This window comes from Chenopodium quinoa, unplaced genomic scaffold (genome assembly GCF_001683475.1).
Source record: "Chenopodium quinoa cultivar QQ74 unplaced genomic scaffold, ASM168347v1, whole genome shotgun sequence".
Lineage (NCBI taxonomy): Eukaryota > Viridiplantae > Streptophyta > Magnoliopsida > Caryophyllales > Amaranthaceae > Chenopodium > Chenopodium quinoa.
The window spans coordinates 2,867,200-2,880,050 of NW_018745105.1; the positions used below are offsets into that span (position 1 = coordinate 2,867,200).

Below are 12,851 nucleotides of genomic sequence, written 5' to 3' on the forward strand. Positions count from 1 at the left end.
TACGAACCATCTTAATAACTTTAAATGACAAAGGGAAGAATACCACTTCCTATTATTTGTAATTAATTATGTTACTTGATCAAACAATTTATGATAAACATATGCAATATTCCGCAAATTAAAAATACAAATCTTGGGGCCTTAAATAAACATGATAAACATCCCCTAGCATATGTATACATGAATTCCAAAAGTCACCTAAGACTACACTTGGGGGATTCAAATTAAATATGTCTTGCCTTAACTTTCATTTTTAAATGAGATTATATTTTGGAAAGTGATTAGAACAATTTTATAAATTATTCTAACACTCCACCAAACCTAAGTTTGATAAACATTCATTTTCAGACTTTGGTGCTTATTTAATTGAAAGAACTTCACTTTCAATTAGCAAAATATGACAATGATGACAAACACTAAAAAGTAGAACATAAACAAAATTAGATATACAAAAGTTTGCTCACATTTTCATATCTTTGTTGAAATAAGTTGCGAATTACAACTTACCTTCATCAATCTTGGACAAAAAAGTCACACTCAATTACGAGCTAGACTTTTCTTTTCATTTTGGGTCCAGTTTTGAAAATAATATGATTATGATTTTTGCCTACTGGAAAAATTTTCTTTTCAAAACAAACTATTGGACCCTTTTCAAATTTTGAATTCTTATTCGAAACAACATGTTTCTAATAAAAATAGTATTCAAAATTTCCATTCTGAATTTTTGTTTCCTCAAAATAAATAAATTTCCAGATTCTCAATAACCGTTTGGATAATACATGTATATACATAAATATTTCCAAAAGGAATGAATTCAGATTCGACTTCTTCTTGACTCGAACTTGTTCTTGCTTAATGGCTAAGGGATGGTAAACGAATCACCTACAAGACCAAAATCAAAGATTGACAAAAACAAAGAAAATATTTAATGTTCTAAATCAACTTTGAAGAATAAAATCACCGCAATGATCTTTACAAACGTTTAGACATTAGGTAAGATTACTAAACCTTAAACACAATTGTTTTTGGCCAATAAATAAGCAAAAAACTAACTTGCTTTCTTGAAAATAACTTTAACTAAAATGTGAAAGCCATATCACTGTCCTCAATATTTCAAAAACAAAAATAGGATATATACACAGGTCCATCTCAATATCATATGAATGGCCTAAACAATAGCAAGTCATTAGAATTTACCCCCAATTGGGGGCTCCAAGACTTGCGAAATAGCAAGAATGTGCATAACCCGTTAGATGGGGGTTCCAATATCAACAAAAAAAAACAAAATGAGATATTCATGCCATTCGAGCTACTTTCGAAAATCGCATAAACTACAAATGGTTTACGTAGATCTCGAGCCTTACAATTTTCAAATGAAACAAAATGATATAATAATCATGTTGTTCCTTTGAAAACTAAGTTTGCAACTAAACTTGGCCATTAAACAGGTTACATACTCGAGCCATTTTCAAGTTCAACTTCAAAAACTAATCTTAGTGCATATATAATTGTTGTTTCAATACTTCAATTTACTCTAGAGATTAGAGAGTATGACTAGTATAGAGAAAAAGAAACAAAATCATGATACATACTTGCTCATGTGAAAGTTTAGTACTCAATCATTCATCAAGAAAATTGTATCAAGACACTTTATTAACATAAAACAAACAATTTCATGAGTTAGAATGTAAATAAAAGACTCCTAAATTCTAAATTAAGGAGTCTTCATTTAAAATTATTCTCCATTGTTGCACACATTGGAATTTTGCAAGGAGGATAACATCTACTTTCTCGAGATTCAAAACAGTGACAAAATTTGAACTTAAAAGAAAGAATTCAAATGTAGCATGAATAGACGAAAAATTTGAACAACATTTCATTTTTCCCTTACTTGTTCTAATGAATGACCAATATTACTAGAATTAGCAAATTTCTTTGTTAAAACTATCTATGGTCAAAAAACGGTTCAAACACACTGGTTTAATCGTTTCCATGATCCTAGTTGTTATCATAATAAGACGAAACACGGGATTTGTAGACCCATTTCAAGCAACATGAAAGGGTCTAATTATTGACAACAAGCAAATCATCGCAGTCACCCAACACTGGGGGCTACAACATTCGAAAATGTAAAATGGGGGCTTATGAACCCGAAATATAACCAAGCTACACCAGTTTGATGATCCCTTCAAGAATTTCCTAAACTAACTAGTTTTGTGCAAATCTTGAAATCACGGTTTTATAAGTGAATAATAATAACCATCGGTTATTTTTATCATTGATAAAACCAATTTTGCAATTTATGCATGAAAAAAAAATATAATAATAAACATGAGTCAGAAGAACAAATTCATGCTATTATAAAAGTTCAAAATTTCATTGATAATTCTAATGCATAATTGTTGTTCTAAACACTTCAATTTACATTTAAATTAACAAGTATAGTCTATGCGAGCAATAAAGTTAAAGCACAAAGTTAAAATTAGAACAAAAAATATATATATTCTTGGCATGCTCATACAGGATCAATACTTTTTCACTTTACATGAAATTTGTTGTAATGTATTGCTTAAACATATCACAACGACAAACAAACAAATTCATGAAAACAAGTCGAATAAAAAAACCCCCCAAATTCAAAATTTGGGGTTTAACGGCTCGAAAATCGCCTAAATTCAGCCAAGAATGAACGAATTATGGTAAATATGAATAAGGGACGAGATCTATTTCCTTTAGTTTCGAAAAACAAGAAAATCCGAGCTCTTTAGAGAGAGAAAGAAGCGAAAATCGTGAAGGAAGGAGAGAGAAAGCGAAATGAAAAATCGCGCTCAATGATTCTCTTTTTGCTGACTTAAATGTCGCGCGCAACTGAATTAGTTGCGCGTGACAGACCAGTGCAACTCAGAACAATGCGCACGCCTGGCCCGCGTGACCTACAGAGTTGCGCGCGGATACTGGTCACTAAAATGACCGGTATCCAGATTTTGATCCGTTTAATCTTTTTTCAACGGTTTTTGCTCGTTATTAGACGTAATGGCGTGCAAATTATTAAAATCTTTTAAATTGCTTTGCATTTTGTAGTTTGTTTTCTTCTTTGTTAGTTTTTTGCATCATCTTGCATGCACACCGTGCTTTGTGCCTTCCCTAAGCATACGTTTTGAACGTTTTTCTTAAGAGTGCCTTAAGACGTTCCGTGGTGGTACTTTACGTAAAAGAACCCATAGACATGTTTGTCATTTTACTGTACTAACGTTACAAATGTCCAGGTTTTCTTCTTTTTTCACGTCCGAAGCAAAAAGGAAGGCGTTTCATGCAGCGTAAAAATGCAAATAGCATATCGTACGGCGCAAAATTGTACGACGTAGGTGTTGCATAAAATTTCACTCAGCCCAAGCTTTGCGAGATCTACCTCTCGGGACTAAAAGGTAGAGAATTATTGTAGGCGTTAGCTCACTAGTCGACAGGCGCGCCGAACCTTCAGGAACAGGCACTTTTTGAATGGGAGCAAATACGGTAGTTAGTGCGCTTACTAACTTACCAGACAGTTAGGGTGTTGAATTCATCCCCTATATAAAGAAGCGACGAGAAGATGTCGCGCCTATGTAGTCACGTGCCCCGAGTCCTGAGACACGTGTACACATCTTGTGGACAAAACTGATGAGATAGTTGCTAACTTCTTCCCTCTCACTGAATTTGGATATATGCCTCCAGTTCCGAGACATGTATTTCTATCTTGTGGACTTTCGGCTCGAATACCGGACCATTTTGGCTCTAATACCGAAAATCCTTTTTCATCTTTTACTTTGTTAAAGTCAGGCTAAAGTTTCAATGACATATCGAGGGACTTTAGACCAACGATGACATGATTGTGAGGAAATCTTCCCCTTTTATCCTTTTAAAATCGATCTCTTCACATGACTTGACATCACCCGGAACACCTTTATTTGTAAAAGCCTCCTACAATTGCAAAGGATCAATCTAGATTCTTTAGCATGTTAAGACTAGGAAAAAAAATTTCTAGCCTTAATAGCTACTTGTTTCACACACTTAGTGAACCAAGGATCGTTTCGACATCCTTAATATTTCTGAAAGATTCTCTATTCTTAGGGAACTTCAAAGAATGAGTCTCGGATTTATTTCCTTGACTACTTTGACCATCGTCTATTCTAGACTCGATCAAAGTGGGGGATAACTGTAGACACCTACTTTTGGCCTCTTGTCCCGAAAGGAAGTACGATGATGTTACAAAAATCCGTTCTTCATGTTAGATCAAAGTTGAATTGTTTATGGACTATGAAAAGCTTTATGAAGTAATTTAAAACCTATATTTGAGACCAAGTTATCTTAGATCCTTGTCCGATTAGTAATTAGGCCTGAAACGTGTTCATACATGTTTAAACTTGATTAATAACGGACCCAAATGCGTCAAATGCAATGATTGGATCCAATAGAACCTACATTGTTGAAAACCGAGAAAAAAAGATAAACCAACCATAAAATTCCCATTCAAGGACTATACAAATAGATATCCCTTTAAAAGAGATTTCCAACGGTATATTATAAGCTTGATTCCGAGCCAAAACGAAGAAGTTATGATCAAAACACTAAACGAGGCCCTAAAACCGACACCCTTGCACTCCAACGGCCATAACTTTTGATCCATAATATATTTTAACCTAATTCTAATGGCATTGGAAAGTATACATTCAGAGCTTTCCATTTATACCTCACATGCCTTAATCCGACTCTGCAATCAAAAGTTATGGAAGTTTTAAAAACACATTTTTGTATAAGGCAAACCGCAAACCAGCACAACTCAATCAGTTGCACGCGCCTTGCCCGGGCAACTCATTGAGATGCGCGCGGCACCCAGCGCGACTCATAGAGTTGCGTGCGCCACCTGACTGCGCGGCTCTAAACCCTAAACCTAGATCCCTACGCCTATAAATAGGGGTCTTCGTTCAGCATTACGAGGACCGGAAAAATCAGAATTAAAAACCTAGTATTCTCAAAACCCTAATCTCTCAACTTCTCATACTACTTTTTCTTCTCTCTTCCCAAATATTTTCAAACCCTAATTGATTCCATTGAAGTCCTTGGAGGTACGAAGAAGAAAGAAAGTCCATAAACACATTAAAACGGAGATTTAACATGAAAGAAGAACGGTTAGTTTCCTGAGCACTTAGATAAATCAATTTTCTTTTATTGTTTAAATAACTTTAATTGATTAATTAGTGTTGTTTGATCACTTTAAATATACTATTAATTAATTAATTCACATAGTACTCTTTCATTAATCAAGACTAGAATTTGAATAATTAATTGTTGTTTTATCACTTAAAACAAGGCGAATCTTGTTTATTTATTGTTCTTTCACGAATATTATTAAATAAGAATAATGACTTTTGCAATGTAATTCCTATGTGATTAATGCTTGTAAATAAAATCAACTAACATAGTTTAGGTATCACGTTGCATATATTGTTTGGTAATGAAATTGTGAAAAAGAAAGAGCTAGTAGAGGCCGTACTAGGGCTAGAATAACGATTCCTCCCTAAAAGGAATGTTATTTTAGTACCCTCGCTCCCAAACTCATTTCTGGTTTATGTAGACCAATTTGGGCATGGTTAAACTTATGATTCGTGCTAATTATTCTATGAACTCCATATGGAAGAAAGGCATGAACGAGGTTTATGAGTTTTAATACTCATTGGCGACTCCTACTTGTTTCTTACAAAAAGGCGTGATGAGAGTATCATTTCTAATTCAAGGTCTCCCAAACAGTCAGGAATTCAAATCCTACTACACCCTAACAAGTGTAAATTCCTAGGCTTTTAAAAGGCCAAGGGCATTTAAGGAGAGTACCCCTTACGATGGGATCACCCTCCTTACACTTGGCTATCTTGTTCCTCATGGAATTTTTGCAAGCAATTCTCCTAGTCATTACATCTGTACACAATTAAACAATCAAGCTCTTATTAGTTTGTAAATAATTTAGGATGTGTCATAATCAAAACCATGAGGTCAACTTATGGCAATAAATTACGGTGTAACATTATATCTTTCCTATCATGGCTCTTAGTCAAAACCCACTGCTACTTTTTAATGATATACTTCTCTTATCCATTACTTTTTCCTAAATTATAATCCTAATGTCTTTCTTTTGCAATTTTTTTTTTTATGATACCCACTTAGGCCCTGTTCGCTTCATCTTAAAAATGTATATATATTTTCCAGATTAAATAATATCATTTTAATAAAAATAAATTTAATTCAGCATAAATAATTTCAGTTCATTAAAAATAATTCGGTTCAGTAAAAAATTCAATGAAGAAATATAATGGAGATAGAATCAATATAAATAATTTTAGTATTGAAAAATAATTTCAGTTCAACAGTAAAAGTAATTTAAGTTAAACAAAAATAAAGTGAAGTGAACATGGTCTTACTCTTATTATATTTAAAATAATTAAAGAATTTATTTGGGGCCTAAAATTATGTGTCAATCAAATTTAGAAAATCTATTTTATCTTAATTCATCATAATGTAACACTTAAAAAATAGGGAGCTCAGGTTAATCTCCTTGATAAACGAATATGTTTATCTCGGTGACAAAATTATAAATAATATTACATTTTGGGAAAATACAATAATTATAAAAAAATCAACATCATCTTCTTCGTCATTGCACAGTCCATGATTTCCCGTCCTCGTACCTTTGTTCCCGACCCTACTAACACCTTAATCTTCTTCTTCAAGCTGCATCAATGGCGGACACCAAACCTCAACACCACCATTTTCGGCGGCGCCAATGAAAACCCTAAATAAAAATATAGAAATTAAGGGAATGGTGACAGGATAAAGTCGTAATCACCTAATAAAAAATAATTCTTAAGTCCTGTAACTATGCATATAGAGAAGAAGGGTCGAACCAGAGGGAAACAAGTCAATTTATTCCTAATTAATTAAGAGTAGTCTAAATTATCAAGTAATCAGTTTGTTGTTGTAAAAAGGAATTATACTACGGAGATCAAGATTAGGGAGAAAATCAATAATAAGGGAGCATAGGGTCACAGGTTCACCAATAATTAATAATTCAGGATAAAACATAACAATCAATAATTAACATTGCACACAAAACATGATCTAACAGGCTCTCGCAATTTATTAACAACATAGATCTAAAGGCTCTCGCAATTTACTAGATCTAAGTTCCTATTAAAAATAGCCTTTAATATCAAATTAACATCTGCTCGATTCATCAATTCAATATTGCTATACTTTTACAATCAAATCACATCTGCTCGATTCATAATCTAATTGTAAAGAATTAAAACAATTCAATAAGAAATTATCATGCAATATCAATAATCAACAATAATGAATTATCCCTTCATATTAATTATGGATTCCCCAAAACCCTAAAATTAAACTACTCACACATAATTAAATCTAAACTAAACAAATCAATAAAAGAAGTTATAATAGAATAAAGAAATAAAATTGCTAAAATTAATAGAGAAGAAATCGTTACCAAAATTAACGGAAACAAAGAGTTGAGTCAAGAACAAGAGTGAACTTGTAGAGAGAAATTAAGAGAGAGAAAATGACTAAGTAGATAGAGAAAGTCTAAGAGAAGAGGTGATCAAAACTAAAAACACTAAAACGTATTTATACAAAACTCGTAATTACTCCTAATTAAAACTAAGAAAATTGCTGAACTAATCTTCTCATAAGCACGAGCCCGATCGGGCCCGCCTTTTTCTTCGATCTCTTAGCCTAGGCAGCCGCCCAATCGGGCCCGGCTATAGGCTAGACTTGGGATTGGCCTTCATTCTTGGCCTAATTCAAATCTCCACTCTGGGTCTTGAATACTTGGTGTCCAATATAATGCAAGTGGTCGTGCCCTCCAATGCTCATAGTCGTTTCACAACAATCCCGGGAAAATGCTCCAAAGGCGCAATTTCCTACAAAAGTCAACCAAAACTACGAAAACACTATAAAACACCAATTAGTAATAAAAGTGGCTCTAAAGAGCCAAAAACACTACCAATTATGACCAAGGGACGGGGGTAAAACACTATATAAAATAGACATATCAAATAGTTAATCCTAAAGGGAAGGAGTTTACGTTTGGTTGTTTGATTTCCCCCTTTCTATTGGTATTTACCATAGATAGAGCTTGTGAGCTTCTTCAATTCCAGCAGATTTCTATTTTCCATTAAAGCTACTTGAATGAGTTTTTCTATAAAATGACAAAAATGCCCCTCTTTTTAATTGGGAAATGACTACAATATCCTTTAATAAACTTCACAAAGATAAACTTCTACTTATCTCTTATAAAAAGGGGAGTACTTTTTTGTTTTTTTTTTTTGGGGTAAGTGATTGACACGGTAACAAACCCTTTTTTTTTTTTATCTCAAAATATATATAACTCTTTCGTCACAATTATCCAAACAATTGAATGTTTGAAAAAGGTAATCCACTAAGGGATTAAAATTAGAGCTGTCAAACATGTCATGTATGTCGTGTTGTTATCATGTTTTTGTTCAAAGTTAATAGGTCAAAAAACTTCAGCACTATCTCGACCCATTTAATAAATATGTCGTGTTGTGTAGACTTGTTTATAAAACATGTGAGAAATCATAGCTATCCTGCTTATTTCGTGTCTAATTAGCATTGCGTTATATGCAAAAGTATTAGCCACATTATTTAAAATTTTTAACAAAATTATGTAAGCTATTCATCTATGCTCTTAAATGGGTTAAGCCATGTTGCTTTCATGTAGGGGTCAATTTTAATTAAACACTGACCCATCCAGTTGATAAATTGAACGAATCATGCCATGTTGACCGGTTTAGTAAAACAGGTCGTAAACCCCTAATTTTAATACGATTTTTAGTGTCTGGTTTATGTCGTGTCATCTTTTGTCAGATTTAATTAGAATTCTAGGCCACTTGCCTAGTTGCCCACTTCCTACTAAAGTGTCTCTTATAATCACTAGAGAAAGCTAAGCTAAACCTAGAGAACAATAATTAGTTCTTACTCAAAAAAGGTATTAAAACATCCGAAATAATAGATATAAAATACTAAGATCTTAACTAGTTAACTATCTAAGGAATGAATTAATTTAAGTTTAATAAGCACAAAATTTTAATTAATTAATATGAAAGTCAAACCAACATTCAGCATCGATGTTGCTTAATTTTACGTGTAAGTGTAAATTGTAAAGTGATAAAGCTATTGGTGGATGCGTGTATTAAAATTAAAATATATTTCACATTGAAGAAAGCTAGCTAATCATCTTTTATATAATATAGTAACTTTCAATTGAGAAAGATTCCATGCATCTGAGTACTATATAAGTTGGCAAATGGTAGTATGGAACCATGCAACTTAAATAAATTCAAGGTAGTTTATTATTAAGACCATAATAATAAAAATACAATTAAACTACTTGAATATACAAAAATGGCTAACAAGGTTTTGTTGTTGTTGCTTATTATAGCAATTTGTAGCAATTTTGTGATTTCGAATGCAGGTAAGGATAAAGGTGACAAGAAAAAGGGTGGCCTAATGGAAAACTTTTATGAAGATGATTGTCCTGGTGTTGAAGAGATTGTGCAAAGGGTTACGGAGAGTCATGTCTCTACTAACCCAAATTTACCTGCAAAGCTCTTGCGATTGCATTTCCACGATTGTTTCGTTAGGGTATGCGTCTTTTACCATCAATATTGTCCTAATATATAATTTTATTACGTTAATAAGAATGATAACCATGATTATTTAAAAAAAATAAACAAGATATATTCCATTATTGTTTCATTGATTTTGCAATAGTTTGACTTTGACATTATTAACTAACTTGGATTTTTTTTAACCAATACAGTATATGAACTTTTAAGAATGTAAATAATAATATTGTGTTTATTCTTATAGATGATCAAACTTAGTTGGGTGTTGACAAATTCGATGATTAAGCTATTGTGCTTTTGAAACAAAAGACGATACATATACATGTTACTAATGAAAATGTTTGCATGTTATAGCCCATTTCATACGTACGTGTTTCGTATGCATGAGTCAACTAAATCCATAATCAATTAATATGTGAAATCACAAATTTTAACGTTGCCTCCTTTTTGGTACCTCAACAAAAGCACACACAAAAACATAAATATTAGTACACTACTAGGAATTTCATATGAGATGATAGATTTTTTTTGGCTGAAAAAACAAATATACATCAGGGGTGTGAAGGTTCAGTACTATTGAACTCCGTCGCAAATACTAAGTCAGAGAAAGAGTCATCAGGCAATAAAAACTTAGCAGGGTTCGAAGTTATTGATGATATTAAAGCAGCGGTCGAGAAAGAGTGCCCCGGAATTGTTTCTTGTGCTGATATCTTGGCTCTCGCTACTAGGGACGCTGTTTCTCTCCAAGTAAGTTTCAATATCAACCATAAATGAATTATTATGCTCTGTTACGTTCTACATATCTTTGTCACAAGTCACAATATGTAGGCAGAATAATCGATCGTAACTTGTATACAAAGAAAAATGATATAACAACTCTAACTACGATTAGTGATTAATACGTATAAGAAGTTAATTAATGAAACATCAAGACGTAATACTATTGATCTACGCCCATTTCTTTCTTTAAAAGTTACGTGCAACTTTGAAATATTTTATATCTCACAAATAATACCCCAAAGTTGCACAAAACATTTAACGGAGGTAGTAGGTCATTTTTGCATTGACTTGAATGGTCCATATAAAACAACATAATATTATACTGTTTTTGGTTTAATCTATTATTCCCACCATTACTAATGTTTTATATTTCAATTTTTTGTTTAATTTAAGCATTGTAACTAATTGTTCATCGTACTTTTGTTTTCTATACGTATGATTTTCTAGTACGGGAGGCCCTTGTGGGATGTACTCACAGGCAGAAGAGATGGAACTATATCTTTGGCTTCGGAGGCTGAATCTAATCTCCCTTCTTCCTTCTCTAACCTCCCTGTTCTCAAAAAGAATTTTGCCAAAAAAGGCCTTTCTGTTCGTGATCTTGTGGTTTTATCAGGTACGTACGTCAAAACTCTACATAATTTTTTATTCTTTCTCTATACCTTTCATAATGTAAATAATACAACATCGTATATTTGACTGATTAAAAATGTTATAATACTCTCTCTGTCTCTTAATGTTGTTCTTTCTATTTAGACATTGATTGTTGACATAAGATGAAGAATTTTTATTACTCTTTAGAGAAATATAGATAAAAGGGATATTATGAATAAGCATATATTTATTCCATTTCAACTTATAATAAATAAAAAACAACACTGCCTCTTTTTCAAAACAAAAAACAAAAAAAATATTACCTTCATTAATTGTTATCTGCAACTTTAGGGTATCATTAATGAAATAATATAAAAAAAAAAAATCTAAAGTTTCAGATAACAATTAAAAGTACTACTTCCTCCGTTCTATTAATATTGCAACAATGGACTTTTTGCACTATTCATCACTCTTGTTTGACCATATAATATGATTTATACGTTAAGCAAAATATAGTCAAGTGGGATCTTGTTGGATTCATCTCATAAAATACTTTCACAATATCAACTTTTATGTTTTCCATTGTGTGTTTAAAAACTTGTATGTTTTCGTGGGATAAAAGGTGCACATACAATTGGAGTTGGTCACTGCAACTTTTTCAACCATAGGCTATTCAACTTCACCGGAAAAGGAGACCAAGATCCTTCACTAGACCCAACTTATGCTAGTTTCTTAAAGACTCAATGCAAAGGTCCAAGTGATTCTACAACCACGGTTGAACTCGACCCTAAAAGCTCGCTCTCCTTCGACAACCACTTCTTCCAAATCCTAAAAGAACATAAGGGTCTATTCATGTCCGATGCTGCCCTCCTCACCGATAAAAAAGCTGAAAAAATTGTGGATGAACTTCTTAGTCCTGAAAGCTTCCTTGATGAGTTTGCTAGGTCTATGGAAAAGATGGGAACCATTGATGTGCTTACCGGAGGTAAAGGGCAGATTAGGAAACAATGTAGTGTGGCTAACTAAGTAATTATGAAAAAATATTGCTTAGTGATTTCTATGCATGCTCAATAAGGGAATGGACATTTCAAAGAATGTATGTTTCATTCCTTGTTTATTATTTTTATGACAAGTAATAAGGGTCTTCAAATTTGTTGTATGCCCAAAAATTCTAATGATTGTCAATAATAAGGAAATATGTTTCAATTATATAATTTCATAAGATTCAACAAGGGCTATCCCAAATTCTCAAGTTCCCAACTATATATATTCACTTGCAACTAAATATGATATAAGAGGTGATTGATAAGTATTACTCCTCAAATTTTTATTCTTTGGCTTTATATGCATATTTTTACATGGACATCTTCAAATAACAATAATTTTTCCTAATTTCAATTACATATTATAAAAGACAAACATTTATAAAGTTGTTCGGCAACAGAGTTCAGAATTTATTAAGGGTTTGGACTTGTGTTGCAATTTATAAAAAATTTCTTGCTACTACGCTACTAGGGGTGTAAATAAGCCGTGCCGAGCCAAGCCGAGTCGAGTATTACCTTGTTGATGTTCAAGTTCATTTAATTTAGGCAAGTTCGAGCACGTCCCGAGCTTTCAAGCGAGCTCAAATTTCTGTTCAAACTCGGCTCATTTAGTACACTATATGTTCAAGAATGGTTTGTGATGTTTATTTAATGAGTCTTTCATGAATGAACTTAAATTGAATCTTAATTATAAATTTAATAACTAAATTAACAATTGTAAATAAACCAATAATTCATGAAC

At 32.5% G+C, this 12,851-nt stretch overlaps 1 protein-coding gene across 1 annotated transcript; it reads left to right on the forward strand.

Moving 5' to 3' along the window:
- Nucleotides 1-9,406: 9,406 nt before the first annotated feature.
- Nucleotides 9,407-12,308, forward strand: LOC110710004 (peroxidase 24-like). The gene is made up of 4 exons (XM_021888267.1): nt 9,407-9,711; nt 10,251-10,442; nt 10,923-11,088; nt 11,689-12,308. Exons 1-4 carry the CDS (start codon nt 9,472-9,474, stop codon nt 12,090-12,092), a joined length of 1,002 nt encoding a protein of 333 aa, XP_021743959.1. The 5' UTR covers nt 9,407-9,471; the 3' UTR covers nt 12,093-12,308.
- Nucleotides 12,309-12,851: the final 543 nt, after the last annotated feature.